The sequence below is a fragment of the Lithobates pipiens genome, unplaced genomic scaffold (genome assembly GCF_037356315.1).
Source record: "Lithobates pipiens isolate NorthernLeopardFrog02 unplaced genomic scaffold, aLitPip1_a1.2 Scaffold_11, whole genome shotgun sequence".
Lineage (NCBI taxonomy): Eukaryota > Metazoa > Chordata > Amphibia > Anura > Ranidae > Lithobates > Lithobates pipiens.
In genome coordinates, this window is record NW_027507696.1 from 1,773,825 (window position 1) to 1,800,360 (window position 26,536).

The 26,536-nt window shown below is 43.8% G+C and overlaps 1 protein-coding gene across 1 annotated transcript in view; it reads left to right on the forward strand.

The window, feature by feature from the left end:
* Window positions 1–13,672: 13,672 nt before the first annotated feature.
* The window catches only part of LOC143959432 (uncharacterized), a 75,726-nt gene continuing 62,862 nt past the window's right edge, over window positions 13,673–26,536 (forward strand). Inside the window, exon 1 of the mRNA XM_077468079.1 lies at window positions 13,673–13,773. Within this exon, the coding sequence (XP_077324205.1) occupies window positions 13,686–13,773 (88 nt within the window). The 5' untranslated portion in view covers window positions 13,673–13,685. The remainder of the gene's footprint in view (window positions 13,774–26,536) is intronic.

Sequence of the window (26,536 nt, forward strand, 5' to 3'; positions counted from 1 at the left end):
TTTGGTCCAGGAGATCATTCCTTCCTATCCATTGGAATGGTGATCACAACAGATCACATCAAGGAGAGGGGCGCCTCTGAGTATATATCAAAAACACTTTAATAGTAAAACGATATCCACTCACATGGAAGAAAGTATTGCTGAGTGCATCTCTGGGCTGAGCAGGTAGGACAACAAGTCACAGTGAGTCCACTTGTCGCTGGAAAAGGGCAGCACATTAGATCCCAGGGATGAGTAGGACAGTGTACAGTCGGAGCCTATGGAAATCAGCAAATCAGAATTTCCAGAGGCTCTGACTGTCCACTGTCCTACTACTCCCTGGTATCTGACTTGTCCCACCTGCTCAGCCCACAGATGCACCAGGGAGAGTGGTCTCTGCACCTGGAGGTGTTTCAGGAGATGTCAGGTGTGAACCACCGGACCTCCAGGTTCTGCAAAAAAAAAAAATGCATGTTCCTGTCCAGGCATTTGCCAGCAGAAGCAGTGGATACACCCGTGGTTCCTAGGATCAGTACACCCTGACCCATGCTTTTCCTGATCTGGAGCTTCTTTCTCATCTGCTTTGCAGGACTGATTTAGCACACTACCTGTCAGTCGCTGGATTTAATGGCATGGCTTTTAAATGCCAGGTCCTAGATTACAGTAGCATCTCCGAGTATTATCTCCATGATGATTAAAGTGGAACTTTACCCATAAAAAAATAAAAATGTTCTTTAGCAAAAAAAGATACACTCCACAATAATAATGCTGCCAAAATGAGTGCGTTGTAAATTTCCTCCAGCCTTGCTCTTGTTTCTTCTTGCTGGAGGCTGCCATTTTGCTGAAGCCCAGAGCCTCTGAACAACAGTAAATATTATTATGTTGGGATTGTTAGCAGTTGTTTGGACTCCAAGAATAAGATTTTATGGTGAAGAAAATACAATTTCTCTGTATGGTGTGTAGATAATGCGGAGACAGCCATATTTATGAATTTACATATGCATCCTGTGCTTCATGATATGCTGTACTTTTTGTCTAAGTGCAAGCTTATCAGTTCACTAAAAGAGTACACACTTTTTACTGTTTAAAAAAAAAAGAGAGTAACATTTTTACTGTTAAACCAGTATGCCCCTTTCACACGGACGGATAGAATGGTGCTTTTAGCTGCGGATTTTCTAGTTTTCTACCGCAGCTAAAAGCACACAATGCTTTCCTATGGCCCCATTCACACACAGCGTTTAGCCGCGATTTCGTTACATGCGGTTCGGTGCGAATAGAAAAAATAGAATTGTATGCGTCCAGGTGCGATGTAGCGCAGCTATAAGCACATAACCGCAGGTAATCGCAGTGTACTATTTCTCCTGCAGATAGCAGCGGCAACAAGGAAAGAAAAACAATAGGAAGCACATCAGAAATGGCAAGAATTTTCCAAACGCAGCTAAACGCAATGTACAACTGCAAGTGAACGCTGTGCCAGGATTCTCTGAATTTCAAAATAACAAAACATGCTTTTAACAGCGGCAGAACAGCCACCCGTGTGAAAGGGGCCGTATGGTTAAGCCAAGGGACTGAACAAAAAAAGATTCCTGCATCCACTAAAGGAATGTGGATGCAGGAATCCCCCCTGCAGGGACATTGTATTCTGGCAGCAGGGGGGTTCTGCTATCAGAATACACCGATTGGGGCTGCAGCCCATTTGACTGCAAGCTGCTGATCTAACAAGATTTTCTAGTAGTCCTGTTTGGCAGAAGCCAATCCAGTGATCATCTTCTGCCGGAATTTGACAGATCGCTGTTGAACCAGCCGAATTTTGGTCCAGCTTTAGACTGGAAATATTAGAACCTTCCCGATTTCAAACCTTGTGCATAGGCATGTACTGGCCATTGGGACTACCGGGAGATTCCCAGTGGGCCGATGGCTCAGTAGGCCAGTCAGGTGCAGTCCTGGAGCCACTCCTCTCTGACAGTGAGTGATTGCGATCTCACTTCTGTCAGGAGGAGAAGCTTCCGTCATATGCTGGAGAGAGCATTAGGCGTTATGCTCCCTCCAGCCTGCAGGGGGAGAATGACAGCTGTCCGCCATTCCCTCTCTCCCCTATCACTTGTTATCACATGACTGGACAGAGGAAGAAGAGAAGCTGCCTTCAGAACTGTGAGTACACGTGGGGGGAGGATGCTCTGATGTAAGGGGCTGCTGATAGGAGTCTGATGTAAGGGGCTGGTGATGGGACTCTGATGTAAGGGGCTGGTGATGGGACTCTGATGTAAGGGGGCTGCTGATGGGACTCTGATGTAAGGGGCTGGTGATAGGACTCTGATGTAAGGGGGCTGGTGATGGGCCACTCTGATGTAAGGGGGCTGGTGATGGGCCACTCTGATGTAAGGGGGCTGGTGATGGGCCACTCTGATGTAAGGGGGCTGGTGATGGGACACTCTGATGTAAGGGGCTGGTGATGGGACACTCTGATGTAAGGGGCTGGTGATGGGACACTCTGATGTAAGGGGGCTGTGATGGGACACTCTGATGTAAGGGGGCTGTGATGGGACACTCTGATGTAAGGGGGCTGTGATGGGACACTCTGATGTAAGGGGCTGGTGATGGGACACTCTGATGTAAGGGGGTTGGTGATGGGACACTCTGATGTAAGGGGGTGCTGATGGGACACTCTGATGTAAGGGGGTGCTGATGGGACACTCTGATGTAAGGGGGCTGCTGATGGGGATACTCTGATGTAAGGGGGCTGCTGATGGGGATACTCTGATGTAAGGGGGCTGCTGATGGGGACACTCTGATGTAAGGGGGCTGCTGATGGGGACACTCTGATGTAAGGGGGCTGCTGATGGGGACACTCTGATGTAAGGGGGCTGCTGATGGGGACACTCTGATGTAAGGGGCTGCTGATGGGGACACTCTGATGTAAGGGGGCCAGTCTGGATGAAGTCCAGGGCCAAATTTCTGTCCCAGTCCAGCCCTGCTTGTGCAGCTAGAAGGCTCTTCCTTTTCTTTTCTTTACCCCATGGCTTTTACAACATAACACAGTATCCTGTATGGTAAAAATATAATTGAAATGGTTTTATTTGAACTTGCATTGGAAATCTGTGTGCTGTAGTCTTGTTGCACACAACTAAGCAGTGGTGTTTACTATTTCAACATCACTGTAAAATATTAACCGCCCTCTGCGACCAAGTGTCTGATCAAGTCTGTACTTGAAGTCTTCTATGCTTCGTTGAGTTTTCTTGCTGCCTTTACTGCAAAATGGACAATCATTATAAAATAACCTTTTAAATATTGGCAAACCTAAGAACAAATGCATATTCTAATGGAACCTACCACTCCTTTATTTTTTTTTTTTTTTTTTTTTTTAAGTACTGAAAAAAAAGTTGGTCTTTCAGAAGTGTTACCTCTATTCATCCTTGATACTTGCTAAGTTAAACGTAATGCATTCTTAAACCCCCCCCCCCCAAAAAAACCCTTGATTATATTGTAGCTCACCAGTTCATAGATGCGGTGCCTACCTTTATTTTATTAGACTTTTTCCTCTAATAGCCACCTTTTTTTGATCTCGCCTTCAAGGCTATTTTTCAACTTCCTTTAGCAGCTCACGTTATCCAGCAAAAAATTGCAATTACAGGTTTGAGACAAACCATTTAGCACCAAGACGGGTGCTCACAAGGGTCAGCTTTTATTCATTTATGTAGGGGCTTGTTCACAAATGCCTTGGTTTCTGAAAAGCAATCTTCGTTAGGTTCAGTCTTGGGTACAGATTTTGTGTCGCTACCTCACAGTCCCCTTTCACCCCCTGAACCCATCAATAGCGCACTGCATACCATTGCGGACCACTTGCCGAGCTGGCCCATTTACTGGAATGGGTGGCTACAGCAACAGGAAGTAGAATTCCTTCCACTACATGTGTACACTCCTGGCCATTGCCCCTTCAACTAAAAGGGGGGGAGGGGGAATTTGGGCTGTAAAAACATGCCTGAATTGTGGAGTTTTACTGTCCCTCAAATGCTAATGTGGACAAGCCTGTGAAGAGCCCTCAAAGTTTTATCTTAAAAGGACTCTGGCTGTAACTGATTAAAAAGGTAATAGCTGGAGTTCGGCTTTAACTGTTTTACTGCCGCCGCTGTATCTACATTGTGGCACTGGGGGTTTTACACACACACTCAGCAGCTAGCTGCTTCCGCCAGTAGTCCTAAGATAAGTTCGCTATCAGCTGTCAGGAAGCGATCCAGTGGCAGTGCAGCGACAACATTGTTTCCACACACTGGCGCCAGATTTCCCAGGTTCCATATTGGGGACTGGCATGCTGGGTGCCACAGGCTAGTATGGCTAGGGAAGAAGTTCATGGAAAGTTTGCAGTCCATTAGCTTCTTTGGAGGACAGTTGTAATATTAGGGGTCTAAAGGACCCCTAAGTCTCATTAACTGCTTCCAGACCAGCCGCCACAGTTATACTGTGGCAGGTTGGCTCCCCTGCGCGAGTCGTTGTAGCTGTACGTCGGCTCTTTAAGTTGCCTCCGGCGGCGTGCGCCTGAAGTGTGTCCCCGGAGCCGATGCGAGTGCCTGGCGGCCTTGATAACCGCCGGGCACCCGCCATTGCTCGTTGCAGAACGAGAATGGGGATGTGTGTGTGTATTTAAACACACAAATCCCAGTTCTTTCACGGGAGTAGAGACAGATCATGTGTTCATCCGAAGTATTAACATCTTCCCCTAGTCAGTCCAATCCCCTCTACAGTTAGAACACACCTAGGGAACACAGTTAACCCTTTGTTCACCCCCCTTAGTGTTAACCCCTTCCCTTCCAGTGTCATTTATACAGTAATCGCTTTATAAATGTCACTAGTCCCAAGAATGTGTCAAGTGTCATTTGTCCGCTGCAATATTGCAGTCCTGATAAAAAAAAAGCTGTCATTACTAGTAAAAAAAAAATAAAAATATATATATATATATATATATATTTATTTAAAAATGCCATAAATTGATCCCCTATTTTGTAGACGCTGTAACGTTTGCGCAAACCAATCAATATATGATTATTGTGATTTTTTTTTTTTAACAGAAATATTTAGAAGAATATATATCGGCCTAAATTGAGGGGAAAAAAATTGTAAAAAAAAAAAAAGTGGGATATTTTATTATAGCAAAAAGTAAAATGTGTTTTTTTTTTTTTTTTCAAACTTGTCACTCTTCTTTTGTTTAAAGCGCAAAAAAATAAAAACCACAGAGCTGATCAAATGCCACCAAAAGAAAACTTTATTTCTTGGACAAAAAAGGACATCGATTTTGTTTGGGTACAGCGTCACACGGCCAGGCAATTGTTAGTTAAAGCGACGCAGTGCCGTATTGCAAAAAATGGCCCGGTCATTGAGCAGCCCAATCTTCCAGGGCTGAAGTGGTTAAAGAAAAAAAATGCATCACCACATAGAGTGCTATTTTAGTCCCTACTCTAAAGTGCCTCTATATTTATAACTGCAATACTCAGTGCATTTCAAATCATATTCCTCTCAAACACTACTACCAGTGTTTAAAGAAAAAAAAAGGGGGGGGGGGGGGGGGGGTTTAATGCTTTAAATCGGTGAATCCTGAACCACTTAACACAAATCTGCATTAATGTCCAGTTTGTAACAAAGTGCTTCACAGCACTCCAGTTCATGGCTAAAGCGGGAGTTCACCGGGACTCCGCGTTTTTTTTTTTTTTTTTTTTTTTTTTTTTTTTTTTTAAAAGCCAGCAGCTACAAATACTGCAGCTGCTGACTTTTAAAATAATGACACTTACCTGTCCAGCGCGCCCGCAATGTCGGCACCCGAAGCCGATCTCTAGGTCGTCTGTCTGGTCCTGCCGCTGCCATCTTGGGTATGGGAATCAGGAAGTGGAGCCTTTCGGCTTCATTTCCCGGTTCCCTACTGTGCATGCGCGAATCGCGCTGCGCAATAAGGATGGTCCCCGCTGTCTCTGGGATCTGTGTGTTTCCCAGCAGGCAGCGGGGCACTTGCGGGAAGGGGCGTAAGTTACGGCCCTTTCCGCAGAGAGCTATCCCGGAAGTGGGTGCAGTTACCTGGATTATCCAGGTAACTGCACCCCCTCCCCCCTGAAAGGTGCCGATTGTGGCACCGGAGGGGGGGAGGGTTCCGATGAGCGGAAGGTCCACTTTAGGGTGGACCTCCGCTTTAAGGCCGGTTCACACAGGGGCGACCCGTCAGGTGACTTAGCCGCCTGACAAGTCGCGTCCCGCTCTATGCAATGGAACCGTTCTAATCGGAGCGACTCAAGTCGCTCCGACTTAGAAAAAGGTTCCTGTACTACTTTTGTGGCAACTTGCATTGACTTGCATTGACTTCTATAAAGTCGGATCCCGGTCGCCTGAGGCAGTCGCACTGCAAGTCGGGCTGCCTCAGTGTGAACGGCTCTTCAGCTTGTATCAAAGTGCTCTTCAATGTTCCAAATTGTATCAAAGCATTTCAGTTTATAAACGAAGGGCTCCAGAAGCCTCCGGTTCAATTCCTTTCCCCATGTATTGTGCTTCACCCATGCTTGTGAAGAGAACAACTTTTAAAGGAGTAAAACTCACCAGATTCTCCGACCCCCCTTAGTTAACCACTTCCTGCCCACGCTATAGCTGGAAGGAGGCTACAGCACGGGCTTACTAAGGGAGAGCATACATGGGCATCCTTGCTTAATCGCGCTGCCCACACTTCCTCTTTGATCGCTTCCTTCATACTCAACTGATCACAGGTCAGGGTAAAGGGTCAATCACAGCAGCCCTTTACCACGTGATCAGCTGTGTCCAATGACAGCTGATCATTGATGTAAACACAAGCCGTTGCCGCTGTAAACAGCATCTCCCCGTTCTGCCTAGCGACAAGTGATGCCGATCTCTGCTCCATGTGCTTGGAGCAGAGATCAGTGTTCACTAACACAAAGCCTAGCCCCCCACAGTTAGTAACACGCCCCTAGGAACACTTAACCCCTACACTGCCACCCCTTGGTTAACCCCTTCACTGCCAGTGTCATTTACACAGAAATCACTGCATTTGTATAGCACTGATTGCTGTATAAATGACAATGGTCCCAAAAATGTCCGATGTGTCTGCCACAATGTCGCAGTCGCAATAAAAATTGCTGATCGCCGCCATTACTAGTAAAAAATGTTTTTTTATAAAAATGCCATAAAACTATCCCCTATTTTGTAAACGCTATAACGCAAACCAATCAATAATCGCTTATTGCGATTTTTTTTTTTTTTACCAAAAATATGTAGAAGAATACGTACCGGCCTAAACTGAGGGAAAAAAATGTTTTTTTTATATATTTTTGGGGGATATTTATTATAACAAAAAGTAAAAAATAATGCGTTTTTTTTTTTTTTTTAAATTGTTGCTCCATTTTTGTTTATAGCGCAAAAAATAAAAGCCGCAGGGGTGATCAAATACCAGCAAAAGAAAGCTCTATTTGTGGGGAAAAAAAGGACGTCAATTTTGTTTGGTAGCCACGTCGCACGACCGCGCAATTGTCAGTTAAAGCGACGCAGTGCCGGATTGCAAAAAGTGGTCTGGTCTTAAGCCAGCAAAATGGTTCGGGGCTGAAAGTGGTTAAATATAAATTGGTGTATAAAGCCTCATACGATCGGACTTTGTACAAACTTTTCCGTGGACTTTTGTACAAAGGGCGTGGTCCACAAGTTTGTATTGCATACACACGGCGGGACTTTTTGACAACAAACACGAACGTAGTGACGTCACAACGTACTGACGCCACTTCAAAAGAGGACGTTCAATGACTCCAGCGCCACCTTTGGTCAACTTCTGTATTGTAGTCTGATCTTTTGCATTGGTTCTGAGCATGGCGTGTTTTTACCTTGTACAAAAGTCCGATGCTTTTGCGTACACACGGTCGGACTTTGCTCCATCTGACTTTTGTTGCCAGAAAGTTTGTCCGTTCGCACAGCCAACAAAAGTCCGATGAAAACAGAAAAAGTTTGTCCGATGGAGCGTACACACGGTCGGATGTTGCTCCAAAACAGCTAATTTGCATGTTTGTTGTCAAAAAGTCCGACCGTGTGTACGGGCCTTAAATCACAGTTGCGTTTAGCTGGTAAAGTACTTTTTTTTTTATTTTATTTTTTTCCCCCTGATGACGTGCGCTAGAGCACGAAATGCATTGAAAACGAGGCTGGGGATGCTTGATACAGGAGTTTACACTTCCATTCCCAGCTGAGACGCACGCTGTGCTTTCCGTTTTATACATCGAATGACAGACTGGCCTCTTCCTCATCCCCCAGCTGTGCTGCTCTCTGCTGTACTTTACATTGGCATGCAAGTGTTTTTTTATTGGACAGTATTACACTATATTGCCTCTCTGTCGCTCGTTTATGAGGTAGACAATTTTCACAGGTCTAAATATAAGGAGCATTGGATTTATTTTTCAGAATGTAATACCTTGAGGAACTATCCTTTTGAGGAATTACCATTCACCATCCATGATTGAATGAGTTTTGATCGATATTGGAAACAGTCGATTGGAGATATGTCTGGCTTTGAGGATCCCAGCTAGCGGAGGAAAATTTTTGTGTTTTTGTTTTGTGTTTTTTTTTTTTTTTTTTTGTTTTGTGTTTTTTTTGTTTTGTTTTTCCCTCTATTATATGCCTGGTGGTCACTTTGTGGCCAGAGATATCTGGTGAGCAGATTTATGACACTTCGGGTGAAGCACTTTTGTTTAACCAGAATTAAAGAGGAAGTAAACCCTGATGAGTTTACTTCCTCTTTTTTTCCCTGCAAAGGTAAAGCATAATAGACTACTATGCATCGCATAGTAGCCTATTATGTGTCACTTACCTGACACAGGAGCCAGCAAAGTCGCCGCTGTTCCCTGTAGTCCGCTGCATCCATCTTGCTGGTGGCGTCTCGCAGCTCCGCCGCTGTCATTCGGCGAAGCCGTCACTCCCGCGCATGCGCACGGGAATCGACAAATGCGGCAGCTCCATTCTTGGAACTGCCGCGTTCAGTGCGCCTGCGCGCCGCTGTCTACGGCGCATGCGCCGTAGACAGCGGTGCCCGTTTTCGGGCAAATAGCTCCTAAACCATATAGGTTTAGGAGATATTGCTTGGACCTACAGGTAAGCCTTAATCTAGGCTTACCTATAGGTCCAAGTTGTTTGTAAGGGTTTACAACCACTTTAAGCACACTGCACTTTAGCAAGGCATGGTGTTGGAGTCACTACAGAAGAATTGAACTAATATATATGTTTTTAGATATAATTTCATCACTTATGCTGGACTGTATTGGTGTCATATTAATGATATATGTGCTGGTATAGATGGTGCACTCACGCATGATTGGGTGATTTCATATTTATATGGTTTTGCACCCAATTTTTCTATTAGGGTCTGCTTAGCTATAATATGCATACAAAAGTAAAACCAACATGGAGTCAGTTAGCAGCCAACAGGTCTTATAAATCGAACAAACTTTAGTTGGTTATCAGTCAATAAAACAAATATCCTAGCTAGAGGCGACAGACAGCGCCTCCAACAAATGTCGGGGATATAAAGACATCCTATATAGTAAGTAATGGTAAAAAAAAAAAAAAAGTCCTGGGGTAGCTTAAAGAACCCCAAGGGCCAGAGAAGTATCTATGGGGATGAATCACTTTCAGGGGTTTTAATGCTTCCCTACCTTACCTAGAATGCAAGGAGAAGGTTTGGCTATACTATACATATACTTCGATCGTTTACTGGGTATGTTGCATTTGTGTCTGTATGTCCATGAACAATATACATCCACTTTCAATTGTATTAAATTTAGAAACCTGAGGTTCTTATGCCGTGTACACACGACCGGACTTTACGACAGCAAAGTTACATAGTCAGGTTGAAAAAAAGACACAAGTCCATCCAGTTCAACCACAAAAAAAATATATATAATAAGTTCAGACGGAACTAATCCATCGGACAATTCGATCGTGTGTGGGGCTTCATTGGACCTTTTTCTGTTTTAAAATCTGACGGACTTTAGAAATAGAACAAGTTTCAAATTTTTTCGCCGGAACCAGTTGCTATTGAGAAAACCACTCGTCTGTATGCAGGTCCGATGGACCAACGACGACGCAAAGGGCAGCTATTGGTTACTGGCTATTGAACTTCCTTTTTCTAGTGCTGTTGTACGTCATCGCATTCAACGATCGGACTTTGGTATGAACGTGTGTAGGCAAGTCTGTTTCAGCGGAACTCCGTCAAAGTCCGTCCGAGTTCATTCCAACGGAAAGTCCGGTCGTGTACGTGGCATTAAAGTGGTTGTAACCCCTCTCATATACCCAGTGAAGTGAATAGCTTCAGATGAAACCATTCATCCTACATAGGTTTTACTTGTTTATCTGATGTCTTCTCTTGTCTACAACCCTTCAAAAGAGCACGATTGTAATAAAATTTTTCTGCATCTGGGGAGTCGGGAGGAGGGGGTGGAGAGCTGCAGGTACACCATGTGAGAGCTGATTGGGGGAAAGGGACACACCCACTTCACATGGCAGAGGAACGAAGGAACATGCAGAGTTGTATTTTGAATGGACGAGCTGTGTGCTTATCTCCCTCAATGTCACAAATCTCATGTGTTGGGAAAACTTGTCAGAAGTGATAACAGAGGAATGAAGCACAACACTTAAACACTGCAGATATATGTGCTTTGTTCAAATTTCATGTCTGGGGTTCACAATCACTTTAACAGTTGCAGCAGGTAGCTTTATTGCTCTAAATCTGGAAGAATATTTTATCCGGAAGTTTTAATCAATTTTCTGGAACTAATAACCTACACAGCTACTAATAGGTGGCCATATCCTGCACAGTCACAACCATCTTAAAGGGTTAGCTCCCCTTTACTGAAAAACTGCCTATGCAGATAAGGGACATCTGTAGGAAAAAACAAGCTCCGTAACTTCAACCAAAGTTAAAGTGGTTGTAAACCCTCCCCCACAACTTTGTCCCATGTAAATCAGCATAAAAAACCCTAATGAACACTGCTTGTAGAGATCTCCTTACTTGCTTAGTATTGTTGTAATCCTTGTTGTTCTGTAGAATGACGTCACTGAGCATGCCCAGATCTCCCCTGATTTACGGCACACTCTGTCTTATCTATCTGCTATCAGGACTTCCTACGGCACAACACTGAACTCTGCTAATCACTCAGAGCTTCCTCCTACACACCATGTGACCTCACATACAGTCTAAACTTGGCCATTACTGCAGTCTTATCAGCTGAAGATAATAAGTCTGACAAAGGCAAACATTAGACATCGGCACAAGTAAATACTATGAAATAAACAAGTAAGCTGTGAACAGGGAAGCAGGGTTGCCATAGAAACGTCGGATTGAGAAGGAGGCTTGGTTAACAGTACAGGAAGTGCTCAATGTAAGGGCGGAAATGCACTCCATTGTGGACTCAGAAAACAATACTTAAGATGGCGCTGCCTAACCCCTGGAAACAAGTTTTTTAAAGTTTCTTTAAGCAGTAAGTAATATGCGATTTGGGCTGGATTACAGTGGCTATAGTCTGATAATTACTTATTATAATGGACTAAATGAAAAGAAGCATCAGAGTGGGAGAGTTTACTTCCTCTTTAAATAATGCCCTTACTATAGATGTATGCCATTTATGAAGCCTGGCTGGAAAACTTCTAGAATGCTGTTAAAGGGGTTGTAAAGGTTCGTTTTTTATTTTCTAAATAGGTTCCTATAAGCTAGTGCATTGTTGGTTCACTTACCTTTTCCTTCGATTTCCCTTATAAATGTTTTTTTTCTTTGTTTTCTTTGTCTGAATTTCTCACTTCCTGTTCCTCTTCAGTAAGCTGTTCAGTAAGCTGTTCTGGCTGACTAACCACCGCTCGGATGATGGTGTGAAGTTTACTGAGGAGAAACAGGAAGTGAGATATTCAGACAAAGAAAAAAAAGAAAAAAAACATTTATAAGGGAAATCGAAGGAAAAGGTAAGTGAACCAACAATGCACTAGCTTATAGGAACCTATTTAGAAAATAAAAAACAAACCTTTACAACCCCTTTAAGGATGTTGCTAAGAGAGGCCTAGTATTACTGCTCATCATACTGCTCATCATACTGTTCATCATACTGTTCATCATCATAGGAGCGAGCTCCTAAATCAGGGATATGCAATTAGTGGACCTCCAGTTGTTGCAGAACTACAAGTCCCATGAGGCATAGCAAGGCTTTCACAGCCACAAGCATGACACCCAGAGGCATGATGGGACTTGTAGTTTTGTAACAGCTGGAGGTCCGCTAATTGCATATCCCTGTCCTAAATGCTGATCTCAGAGCTACTTGCGCGATGGGCGAGAATGCACGGGTCAGGGGGTTTGAATCGCAGAAAGAGCTCACACCTGTGATGATGGTCAAGGTGAGCAGTAACACAAGGCCTCTCAGCAGCATCTTGGAAGTTTTCCAATCAGGCTTCATAAGGTACGCAATTGGCCTACACCTATAGCACGGGCATTATTCCGCTTTGGTCAAAGCTGTACCTATGCCTTTAACTCCCCTGGACTGATGACCACACACACCTAGACTAATGAACACCCACAAATTCTTCCAGAAACTGGCTGCTCCACCCCCTGACTAATGAACACCCACTTTTATCACAGATTCTTCATTAATAGAAGCGCTTGATTATATACAGGATTCCCCCTGCAAAGGAAAGTGTTGGCCAGGATGTAGACACGGGCCATTTGCTGGTTATGCATTTACATGCCGTGTGTTTTCTTGTTCTGTGCCGTGTTGCAACTCCTAGCAACCACTTAAATTACTCTTTATTGTCAAATAAATTAAAGATTGTTTGGCTGGCATAGATTCTTGCATGTCGTCCTTCATAATTTAATTAATACGTATGCCTTTAATTTATCAACTGAAAAATAACTTGAATCACAACAAAACACGAAGTAGGATAACGATTTACCGCTTACATCTTCTTATCGATGTCTTGCATGACAAATGGCCAATTCTTTTCACAATATAGAAATGTATTCTCATCCTGGGGGAGACCCTGGCACTGGTTAATATGGATAGTTAACAAATAACAAACATTGTAACACTCGATTGGCCATGCATCCCTTGGACTCTAGCGGTCACCCTAGGAAATTGTGTGGGAGAATTTGTCCGTTTTTCTGATTACGGGTCCTGACTTGTCTTTGTTTAGGAGAACATATTCTGTAGCTGAGTCCTGGAGCTCCCATTTATCTGTGTGCTGCCTCCATACACACACACACACACCATGGAGATAAAAGGTATGCTGCTATATATTAATATATATATATTTTTTCAAATGTGAGTATACAGTATATAAAACCTATCTGGTTTTTGATCCGAATTTTAGTCAAAAATCCCAAAAAGTTATTTGACAGTTTTATTAAGATTTCCATTTGACTGATTTTAAGAGACCAAAAAAAAGATCAAAAGGCAAGAGAAACATATTTATTGTGTGTTTCTTTTAATGAAAATTTTCAAAAAGTGATTGAAAAATGCTTCATCTTCTTTTATGATCAGATAAACAGTATATCAGATTTTGCTAAATTAATATATGTATCTATCTTCTCTGAATGTTTGTAGCTATGTATCTCCTCTCGTCTGTCTTGCCTTCAAGTTTTAAGTGCATTTGTTGTGATTTTTATGACTTTGTTGACCACTTTTGCAGCCTTTTTTGGACTTGTAATGCTTTTGGGAATGGTAAATGATAATGCAGCTACCTGCACTGGATCTGATGCAGACCGAGTATATTACTGCAAGACTTTTCAGAAAGGTGAGTCTGGTTTACACATTGCGATAGCCTGATTAATTTAGGTACCACAGATACATTTTACTGAATGTATCCAATAGTGAATATGTATTTATTTTTTTAACAGAATTTTTGGGTAATGCTGGCCATACACGGTTCAAATTTCGAAAGAATTTTCTTTCGAAAATCGCATCTAAGAATTTTCGTATGAATTTCGCACCATTAGTGGGCTGCAGTAACAGCAGTAACAGCCGATTTTCGTGCAGAAATAAAATTTGAGGAATCGGACATGTTGGAAATTTTTAAAAAAACAAACGATTTTCTAATCGATGGGAGAATCGTGCGAGAAATGTAATAAGAAAAGAAAATGTACGGAGATAAAAGAAAATTTACGGAGAGAAAAGAAAATTCCCGGCCACGAAAATTCTTTTCTGTAGCAACATGAGGTGAAATTGAAGACTTGGTCGGCCGAATTTTGAAAATCAATGGTGGCATCATCGGATCACAAAAAAAAAAACGAATTTTCTGATTTTGAAAAGAAAATTCGTTCGAAATTTGACCATGTATGGCCTGCATAAATGACTCTCTAGGAAAAACAATTGAATAAATTACCAGAACAAACGTTGACTATTAAATGTCTGTATATTTGCTGTACATTGGCTGTAATTTGTATCTTGGTAGTTATCCTTTAGGCTCGGTTCACACAGCGGGCGGCACGACTTGCAGCGCCGCGACCTGCACACGATCAGCGGCGACTTGCAAAACGACTTCTGTATAGAAGTCAATGCAAGTCGCCCGAAGTCGCCGCAAAAGTAGTACAGGAACCTTTTTTCTAAGTCGGAGCGACTTGAGTCGCTCCTATTAGAACGGTTCCGTAGTACAGAACGGAGCGCGACTTGTCAGGCGGCTAAGTCACCTGGACACGTCGCCCCTGTGTGAACCGAGCCTTACACTTCGCTCAGGTCATGTCATCAGAGCCTACCAATCAAGTAAACAAAAGGCAAAATTGGTTGCTCGTTAAATGGAAATTGATAAAGCTTCTGGGGCAGTTCTCATTTTGTCAAAAAAAAATAGTAAACAAAAATAGATTGTTATGCTTATACTATATTTTGGCCACTTAATTCTTAGTGTAGCATTCACCAAAATATAATTAGCTTTAAAAAAAAAAAAAAAAGTAAAAAATTGTTGTATTCTTGTATAAGAATTTTTACAAAGCAGCCCATGACCAGCTCTTTGCAAAGTAAATACTTTAATTGGAAGAAAACCCTTATAAATTTAGGATATGCTAGAACTTGTAGTGCTACAGCTGCTGGGAAGCTATTGGGGTTAATTTACGATAGGAATAAAAACAGTTCTCTTAATAATGTGAATGTTTAGCGACCCTATTAACCAGTTGCCGACCGCCGCACGCCGATGTACGTCGGTACAATGGCACGGGCAGGCATAAGGACATACATGTACGTCCCTTGCCTCCCGCGGGTCGGGGGCCCGATCGGGCCCCCGCCCGGTGCCTGCGGCGGTCGGTATTCGTACGGGAGCGATCCCGGACGAGGGGACGGCCATTCATTCATGGCCACCCCCTCGCGATCGCTCCCGACGAATAGAAATCCCCGGTGACATCACTTCCTCTCCTGTAATGTAAACACAGGAGAGGAAGTGATGTATTCTCTCCTCCGTGTCGGTATTTTTCGTTCCGACACGGAGGAGAGCGGATCAGTAAGTTGCACCAACACTCTACACACACAGTAGAACATGCCAGGCACACTCACACCCCCCCTTTACCCCCCGATCACCCCCCCAATTACCCCTGCCCCCCAGTCACAGTGACACCAATGTCATTTTTTTTTTTTTTTGCATTGGTGTCATTTGTGACTGTAATAACTGTTAGGGCAGTTAGAGTTAGCCCCCTTTAGTTCTAATGTACCCCCCTAACCCCCCCAATAAAGGTTTAACCCCGTGATCACCCCCCGTCGCCAGTGTCACTAAGGCTGGGTTCACATTGCAGCGGTTTATGAGAACGAATGTGATTCGCACCGCACTGCAGTGCAAATCACATCCGATCTCTGTGCGATTAGAGTTCAGCCATTCGCCGCACCCGCCACACCCGCCGCACCCGCCGCAAATTCGCACGGGACCCTTTTTTTGGCCCGCAGCAGAATCGGATCGCATGGGTGTTCACACCATGCGATCCGAGTTTGCAGATCGCACTGCGATATGCGAACTGATCTGGGGGTGTCAGTAACATTTCACTGACACTCCCAGCAGTTCGCATAGGGCAGTGTGAACTGCCGCCGGGAGGCATGCGATGCGGGAACCCGCCGCGCATTCGTGGCGTTTCCGCATCGCTCCAGTGTGAACCCAGCCTAATAAGCGATCATTTTTCTGATCGCCGTATTAGTGTCACAGGTGACGCTAGTTAGGCAGGTAGGTATTTAGGTTCGCCGCAGCTTTTTATAGCGCCAGGGACCCCCATATACTACCGCATAAAGCCCCCTGATTGCCCCCTAGTTAACCCTTTCACCTGTGATCACCATATAACTGTTACAGGTGACGCTGGTTGGTTAGTTATTTTTTTATAGTTTCAGGGCACCCGCCATTTATTACCTAATAAAGGTTTAACCCCCTGATCACCCGGCGGGTGTCATTTGTGACTAATAACTGTTAGGGCAGTTAGGGTTAGCCCCCTTTAGTTCTAAGGTACCCCCCTAACCCCCCCAATAAAGGTTTAACCCCGTGATCACCCCCCGTCGCCAGTGTCACTAAGGCTGGGTTCACATTGCAGCGGTTTGAGAACGGATGTGATTCGCACCGCACTGCAGTGCAAATCACATCCGATCTCTGTGCGATTCGAGTTCAGCCATTCGCCGCACCCGCCGCACCCGCCGCAAATTCGCACGGGACCCTTTTTTTGGCCCGCAGCAGAATCGGATCGCATGGGTGTTCACACCATGCGATCCGAGTTTGCAGATCGCACTGCGATATGCGAACTGATCTGGGGGTGTCAGTAACATTTCACTGACACTCCCAGCAGTTCGCATAGGGCAGTGTGAACTGCCGCCGGGAGGCATGCGATGCGGGAACCCGCCGCGCATTCGTGGCGTTCCCGCATCGCTCCAGTGTGAACCCAGCCTAATAAGCGATCGTTTTTCTGATCGCTGTATTAGTGTCACAGGTGACGCTAGTTAGGCAGGTAGGTATTTAGGTTCGCCGCAGCTTTTTATAGCGCCAGGGACCCCCATATACTACCGCATAAAGCCCCCTGATTGCCCCCTAGTTAACCCTTTCACCAGTGATCACCATATAACTGTTACAGGTGACGCTGATTGGTTAGTTATTTTTTTTATAGTTTCAGGGCACCCGCCATTTATTACCTAGTCTCACTAGTGTACCCCTAAATTTAGGGGTGTCTACTTTCCAAAATGGGGTCATTTGGGGGGGGTTTGTGCCATCTTGGCATTTTATGGCCTTCAAAACTGTAACGCCCTTAGAAAGCCTGAAGGCGGTGCTTGGTTTTCGGGGCCCCGTACGCGGCTAGGCTCCCAAAAAGTCCCACATATGTGGTATCCCCGTACTCAGGAGAAGCAGCAGAATTTATTTTGGGGTGTCATTTCACATATGCCCATGGCATGCGTGAGCAATATATCATTTAGTGACAACTTTGTGAAAAAAAAAAAAAAAAAAAAAAAGTTTGTAATTTTCCCGCAACTTGTGGCAAAATATAAAATATTCCATGGACTCAACATGCCTCTCAGCAAATAGCTTGGGGTGTCTACTTTCTAAAATGGGGTCATTTGTGGGGGTTTTGTGCCATCTTGGCATTTTATGGCCTTCAAAACTGTAATAGGTAGTGAGAAGTGAACTCAAAAATTTACGCCCTTAGAAAGCCTGAAGGCGGTGCTTGGTTTTCGGGGCCCCGTACGCGGCTAGGCTCCCAAAAAGTCCCACATATGTGGTATCCCCGTACTCAGGAGAAGCAGCAGAATTTATTTTGGGGTGTCATTTCACATATGCCCATAGCATGTGTGAGCAATATATCATTTAGTGACAACTTTGTGAAAAAAAAAAAAAAAAAAAAAAAGTTTGTAATTTTCCCGCAACTTGTGGCAAAATATAAAATATTCCATGAACTCAACATGCCTCTCAGCAAATAGCTTGGGGTGTCTACTTTCTAAAATGGGGTCATTTGTGGGGGTTTTGTGCCATCTTGGCATTTTATGGCCTTCAAAACTGTAATAGGTAGTGAGAAGTGAACTCAAAAATGTACGCCCTTAGAAAGCCTGAAGGCGGTGCTTGGTTTTCGGGGCCCCGTACGCGGCTAGGCTCCCAAAAAGTCCCACATATGTGGTATCCCCGTACTCAGGAGAAGCAGCAGAATTTATTTTGGGGTGTCATTTCACATACGCCCATAGCATGTGTGAGCAATATATCATTTAGTGACAACTTTGTGTAAAAAAAAAAAAAAAATTTTTTTTTTGTCATTATTCAATCGCTTGAGGCAAAAAAATAAAATATTCAATGGGCTCAACATGCCTCTTATCAATTTCCTTAGGGGGTCTACTTTCCAAAATGGGGTCATTTGGGGGGGTTTTGTACTGCCCTGCCATTTTAGCACCTCAAGAAATGAGATAGGCAGTCGTAAACTAAAAGCTGCGTAAATTCCAGAAAACGTACCTTAGTTTGTAGATGTGACAACTTTTGCGCAAACCAATAAATATACAATTATTGACTTTTTTTTTACCAAAGACATGTGGCTGAATACATTTTGGCCTAAATGTATGACTAAAATTGAGTTTATTGGATTTTTCTAATAACAAAAAGTAGAAAATATCATTTTTTTTCAAAATTTGCGGTCTTTTTACGTTTATATCGCAAAAAATAAAAATCGCAGAGGCAATCAAATACCATCAAAAGAAAGCTCTATTTGTGGGAAGAAAAGGACGCAAATTTTGTTTGGGTACAACATTGCATGACCGCGCAATTACCAGTTAAAGCAGCGCAGTGCCAAAGTGTAAAAAGACCTCTGGTCATTTACCAGCAAAATGGTCCGGTCTGAAAGTGGTTAAATAAGGTGACGTGATCCTTTTTCTATTAGTAACATTCACTTTTCAAAGTGAACACTCAATTTGAAGTCTCTACTCTGTATTAAGTAACTTAACCCCAATTTAGTTTATTTTATTTGATCCATATATTATCAAATATTTGCTTCATTACAGTATCTCACAAAAGTGAGTTCACCCCTTTACATGTTTGTAAATATTTTATTATATCTTTTCACTTGACAACACTGAATAAATGACACTTTGCTACAATGTATAGTGAGTGTACAGCTTGTATAACAGTGTCAATTGGCTGTCCTCTCAAAATAACTCAACACACCCAAGTCTAAACCGATGGCAACAAAAGTGAATAAACCCCTAAGTGAAAATGTCCAAATTGGGCCCAGTTAGCCATTTTTCCTCCCCGGTGTCATGTGACTCGTTAGTGTTGCAAGGTCTTAGGTGTGAATGGAGAGCAGGCATGTTAAATTTTTTTATGATTTCTCTCTCTCTCATATCGGTCACTGGAAGTTCAACATGGCACCTCATGGCAAAGAACTTTCTGAAGATCTGAAAAAAAATGTTGCTCTACATAAAGATGGCCTAGGCTATAGTAAGACTGCCAAGACCCTAAAACTGAGCTGCAGTACAGTGGCCAAGACCATAGAGCGATTTAACAGGACAGGTTCCACTCAGAACAAGCCTCTCCATCATCGACCAAAGAAGTTGAGGTCACGTGCTCAGTGTCATATCCAGAGGTTGTCTTTGGGAAATAGACGTATGAGTGTTGCCAGCATTGCTGCAGAGGTTGAAGGGGTGGGGGGGTCAGCCTGTCAGTGCTCAGACCATACTCCGCACACTGCATCAAATTAGCCTGCATGGCTGTCATCCCAGAAGGAAGCCTCTTCTAAAGATGATGCACAAGAAAGCCTGCAAACAGTTTGTTGAAGACAAGCAGACTAAGGAGATGGATTACTGGAACCATGTCCTGTGATCTGATGAGACCAAGATAAACTTATTTGGTTCAGATGGTGTCAAGCGTGTGTGGGGGCAACCAGGTGAGCAGGAAAAAAAGCGTGTCTTCCCTACAATCAAGCATGGTGGTAGGAGTGTCATGGTCTGGGGCTGTATGACTGCTGCTGGCACTGGGTAGCTACATTTCATTGAGGAAACCATGAATGCCAACATGTACTGTGACATAGTGAATCCGAGCATGATCCCCTTCTTACGGAGACTGAACCGTAGGGCAGTATTCCAACATAATGACCCCAAACACACCTCCAAGACGACCACTGCCTTGCTAAAGAAGCTGGACTGGTCAAGCATGTCTTCCAAACCTAAACCCTACTGAGCATCTGTGGGACATCCTCAAAACGAAGGTGGAGGAGTGCAAGGTCCTTAACATCTACCAGCTCTGTGATGTCATCATGGAGGAGTGGAAGAGGACTCCAGTGGCAACCTGTGAAGCTCTGGTGAACTCCATGCTTAAGAGGGTTAAGGCAGTGCTGGAAAATAATGGCGGCCACACAAAATATTGACACTTTGGGCCCAATTTGGACATTTTCACTTACCACGTGATCAGCTCTCAGCCAATGACAGCTGATCATTTGATGTAAGCAGAGGATCAGTAATCGTGTTTTTTATTTATTCTCACGCTGACAGCGTGAGGAGAAAAAAAGCCGATCACTGGCTTCTGTTTGAAGGGACATCGGTCCCAAAGAGGAAGAGTGTCATATGTGCCCACCAGTACTGCCTGCCAATGCCATGAATCAGTGCCCACAGTACGCAAGTGCCAGCAATCAGTGCCACTTATCAGTGCCCACAAGTGCCACCTATCGATGCCCACCAGTGGTGCCAATTGGTGCCTCACCAGTGCCACCTAGCAGTGCTGCCTATCAGTGTCACCTACCAGTGCCCATCACTGCCACCCATCATTGCCAGCTATCAATGCCCTTCAGTGCCACCTCTCAGTGCCCACCAATGCAGCCTATCGGTGCCCATCAGTGTAGCCTCATCAGCGTACATCAATGAAGGAGAAAAACTACCTGTTTGCAACATTTATTAACAAAATATAAAACTTTTGTATATTTTTTGTGTTTTAATTGGTCTTTTTAAAAACATTTTTAACAAAAAATAAAAACCCCAGATGTGATCAAATACCACCAAAAGAAAGCTCTATTTATGGACAGAAAAATCATTTGGGTACAGTGTTGTATGACCGCGTAATTGTCATTCAAAGAGTGACAGCGCTAAAAGCTGAAAATTGGTCTGGGCAGGAGGGGGGTTTAGGTGCCCAGTAAGCAAGTGGTTAAGGGCTGTGTGTTGAGTTATTTTGAGGGGACAGGAAATGTACACTGTTATACAAGTTGTACACTCACTACTTTACATTGTAGACAAGTGTCATTTCTTCATTGTTGTCACATGAAAAGATAGAATAAAATATTTACAAAAATGTGAGGGGTGTACTTACTTTTGTGAGATACTTTATGCTACGGCTGGAAAAATATTAATACTTGTATGTAAACTTTAACAATAAATGTATTTCCTCCACTATGATCTATTAAATATATAATTGAAAACATTGTGTTATATCTTTTAAAATAGTACAAAAAGTAGCTGTTCATCCAGCCAGAAATCTTGAAAGCTGACAACTTCCTGTACTCTCTACGCTCTTTACACACAAGTTTTCACTTAGAATTGTTTCCAGCTCATCTTATTTAACAACAAAGCACCTCCTACTACGTTATGGAGAGGATGGGAGTGCTACATACTATGCCTTGAAAAAGTATTCACACCCCTTAACATTTTCCACATTTTGTCATGTTACAACCAGAAACGTAAATGTATTTGATTGGGATTTTATGTGATAGACCAACACAAAGTGTCACATAATTGTGAAGTGGAAGGAAAATGATAAATGTTTTTCAATCCTTTTTACAAATGTGTTTCTTTCAGTGACACCACGGATACCCAAGTCCCAGCTCACCCATAGTGCAGTGACCTGTGTTTTTTTTTTACTTACAGTGGAATATTTTTTTTTTTTTTTTTGCGCAATTGCGTACAGTTTATATACTGTCTTTGTGCGTGTTTGCAAAATTAAAGTGGGCCGGTCTGGATGAAGTCCAGGGACAAATTTTTGTCCCAGTACTATTAAGGTTCAGATAGCTGCCTTAAAGCGGGATTCCACCCTAAAGTGGAACCTCCGCTGATCGGATCCCTCCCCCCCCTCCGGTGTCACAATTGACACCTTTCAGGGGGGAGGGGGGTGGAGATACCTGTCAAAGACAGGTATTTTCACCCACTTCCGGGCATAGACTCCCGTGGGAGTCTACGCCATTTCCTGTCCTGCCGCGCTGTCTGCTGGGACACACACGGGTCCCAGTGACAGCGCGGAGATTTCCTATTGCGCGGCGCAAGTCGCGCATGCGCAGTAGGGAACCGGGAAGTGAAGCCGATTTGCTTCACTTCCTGATTCCCTCACCTAGAATGGTGGCGGCAGCAGCCGAGAGCCGAGCGATCGATCGGCCTCGGCTGCCGGCATCGCTGGACCCTGGGACAGGTGAGTGTCCATTTATTAAAAGTCAGCAGCTGTAGTATTTATAGCTGCTGGCTTTTAATATTTTTTTTTTTGGCGGAATCCCTCTTTAAGTGTATACTTAGAAAAACGGTTACAGGAAGATCCTTTCATCGCTAGATTCTGTAAGGCAATCTCGAGATGTAAACCAGTCAAAGTTAACAGAAAATTTGCTTTCCTTGCCTAGCCTTTTAATTTTTGGGGGACGGCCATGTCTTGGTAGGTTTTCAGTTGTTCCATACTCTTTCCATTTTCAAATGATGGATTGAACAGAGCTCCGTGACGTTCAAAGCTTGGGATATTTTTTTTATAACCTAACCCTGCTTTAAACTTCTCCACAACTTTATCCCTGACCTGTCTGGTGTGTTCTTTGGCCTTCATGATGCTGATTGTTCACTAAGGTTCTCGATTTTAGTTAGGGGTATCAGAGTAAAGGGGGCTGAATACAGATGCACACCACACTCTTCAGTTATTTATATGTAAAACAATTTATTATTTTCCTTCCACTTAACAATGCGTCACTTTGTGTTGGTCTTTGACATAAAATCCCAATAAAATACATTTACGTTTTTGGTTGTAATATAACAAAATGTGGAAAATTTCAAGGGGTATGAATACTTTTTCGAGGTACTGTAGTCCTAACACACTCCCTTCTTAGGGAGACAACACTGCTCCTCGTAGATGAATGAATGAAATACTTGTATAGCGCACAATGCGAACTGAATCGCCTCTAGGCGCTGTGGCGATACAGTATGGTTGTCACCCTAAGGTCCGGTTCACACTGAGGCAGCACAACTTACAGCGCGACTGCCTCAGGCGACCTGGATGCGACCACTGCGGCGACTTGCAAAACAACTTCTGTATAGAAGTCAATGCAAGTCGCCTCAAGTCGCCCCCAAAAGTCGTACAGGAACCTTTTTCTAAGTCGGAGCGACTTGAGTCGCTCCGATTAGAACGGTTCCATTGCACAGAGCGGGACGTGACTTGTCAGGCAGCTAAGTCGCCTGACGAGTCGCCCCTGTGTGAACCGGCACTAAGACCAGAAGTGTGTTCCTGGCAAGGAATACTAGGTGAAAATAGAGAAGAAAGTTTAAGGCTTGGTTCACATATATGTGAATGAGATGCGTTTTGAAGAGCATCTGATTCGCAGAACATATGCGAACAGACTGACTTTCAATGGAGCTGGTTCTTTTACATGTGGGCCGGTTGTGGTGCGAATTTAAAAAGGGTCATGTGTGATTTTTATTTCGGTTCAGGTGCGCTGTCAGTGTGAAAACCGCACTGGACTGCACCAAAACTGAACCCGCATATATGCGAAGCCAGCCTAAAGCTGGGTTCACGCTTATGCGAATTGGATGCAGGTTACTCCGCATCCATCTAGCATGACAGGAGACTGTGATCCGCTCTCAATGAAGCCGGTTCACACATCTCTGCGGTGGCGGCGGAGCAGATTGCACAGGGGTCCTGTGTGTCTCTGCCTCCATTTCAGGACTGAATTCAGGCAAAAAACCGGCCTGATTTGTCCCTGAAATGGAGAACAGTGATGCATCGGACCCCTGCTGTGAGCAGCGTCCAATTTTACTGTGAACCCAGCCTAAAAGAATAAAACCATCAGTCACAAGGAAAGGTAAGCTGCAATATATTCAATTATTTTCTTGTGTTTAGATACGCTTTAAGAATTTTGGTTGTGTGGCTCCATAGTTACTCCATAGCTTAATGATTGCTATGTCAACAAAGTTGTCAGCTGTAGCATTAGACACATTCAGTAACTTGATGGCAGCAACACTTACAGGTTTAGAAGTAGTATTGCAGCTCCCGTTTCAATGTTTATTTTAGAATAGCAACATTTTTTTGCACCAAACTGTATATATACATATTTTTTAAATGAGTATACTTTTGTATGCAACTATTTGAATGGGGGTAGGTTTCAAATATTTTATACTGTGCAACTAATTTTTGAAGGAGGCTTCTGTTTCTGGATGTGTGTGAAACAGACTTGGACTATTTTAACCACTTACAGACCGGACCATTTTGCTGGTCAAAGACCAAACCCCTTTTTGCAATTCGGCACTGCGTCGCTTTAACTGACAATTGCGCGGTCGTGCGACGTGGCTCCCAAACAAAATTGACGTCCTTTTTTTCCCACAAATAGAGCTTTCTTTTGGTGGTATTTGATCACCCCTGCGTTTTTATTTTTTGCGCTATAAACAAAAATAGAGCGACAATTTTGAAAAAAAACGCATAATTTTTTACTTTTTGTTATAATAAATATCCCCCAAAAATATTTAAAAAAACATTTTTTTCCCTCAGTTTAGGCCGATACGTATTCTTCTACATATTTTTGGTAAAAAAAAAATCGCAATAAGCCATTATTGATTGGTTTGCGCAAAAGTTATAGCGTTTACAAAATAGGGATAGTTTTATGGCATTTTTATTAATTTTCTATTATTTTTTTACTAGTAATGGCGGCGATCAGCGATTTTTTTTTTTTTATTGTGACTGCGACATTGTGGCGGACACATCGGACATTTGTGACACATTTTTGGGACTATTGTCATTTCTACATTAATCACTGCTATATAAATGCAGTGATTCCTGTGTAAATGACACTGGCAGTGAAGGGGTTAACCAGTGGGTGGCAGTGTAGGGGTTAAGTGTTCCTAGCGGCGTGTTACTAACTGTTGGGGGCTGGGCTTTCATTTAGTGAACACTGATCTCTGCTCCAATCACATGGAGCAGAGATCAGCGTCACTAGTTGCTAGGCAGAACGGGGGGATGCTGTTTACACAGCATTTTCTCCATTCAGCCGTCCCGTGAGACGATCGCGGGTATGCCCGCGGCGTTCGAGTCCGCGGGACCCGCGACCGGACCCACGGGGGTCCCGACCGGCACGAGAGCACGCCGGCGGCGGGGCGCTCGCGATGGCAGGGCAGCATTGAAGATTGGACGTACCTGTACGCCAATATGCCTGCCCGTGCCATGTACATCGGCGTGCGCTGGTCGGGAACCGGTTAATGACATCTGGAAGCCATGTTTCCCTTTAAAGATGTTATTGCCGGCTCACTATAATATATGTAGAATGTTGTCACTTCTGGCTCTTGGAAATTCCAGCAATGAAATGTACCTGCAATAAATTGTTCCCAATTCAGTACCTCTAATATAAAAGTAAACATTTCATATTGTGAGGGGAGCCTGTAGCATTAACATTTTCTTATAGCTAACACTTTTGCTTTTAGCTGTGGATAGATTAGGAAAGCAATCAGGATGACTGGGGGTTGGGACTTTGAATGAAGCAAGCAGGTGTGAAACATTTAAATTTATTGGAAAATCAAGTTGCGTGAGGGTATTCATGAGTACACCAAGAAAACCAATATATTCCATTCAATGGATAAACATACAAATGTAACAATTGACCGCTAAAAATACAAATCGCATGTGGTAGACTAGCCCTTATAAGCCTTCTGGGGCAGATTGACTCACATGGTGGTTCCAGCCCCTTTATCTGCACACTTTGTGGATCTTTGTGGATCACTCAACACTGAAGTGTCTATTAGGTCATTTTATCTTACTTTTTCACCATTTTATTTATGCTGCACTTCTATTTTATCTCATCTAATCTCTTTTGGTTGATATGGTTTCTCAATATTCTTTATATTCTATGTATTTCACCTTTCCAATCATTATAACGTTCTACTCTCACTAACTTAAAGCGGAGCTCCACCCTAAAGTGGACCTTCCGCTCATTGGAATCCTCCCCCCCTCCGGCGCCACAATTGGCACCTTTCAGGGGGGAGGGGGGTGCAGGTACCTGTACAGTACAGGTATCTGCACCCACTTCCGGGATAGCTCTCTGTGGAAAGGGGCGTAGATTACGCCCCTTTCCGCAAGTGCCCGCCCCTTTCCGCAAGTGCCCCGCTGCCTGCTGGGAAACACACAGATCCCAGAGGCAGCGGGTCCATCCTTATTGCGCAGCGCGACTCGCGCATGCGCAGTAGGGAACCGGGAAATGAAGCCGAAAGGCTCCACTTCCTGATTCCCATAGCCAAGATGGGGGTGGCAGCACCCGAGAGACGATCGAGAGATCGGCTTCGGGTGCCGACATCACGGGTGCGCTGGGCGGGTAAGTGTCCTTATTTTAAAAGTCAGCAGCTGCAGTATTTGTACCTGCTGGCTTTAA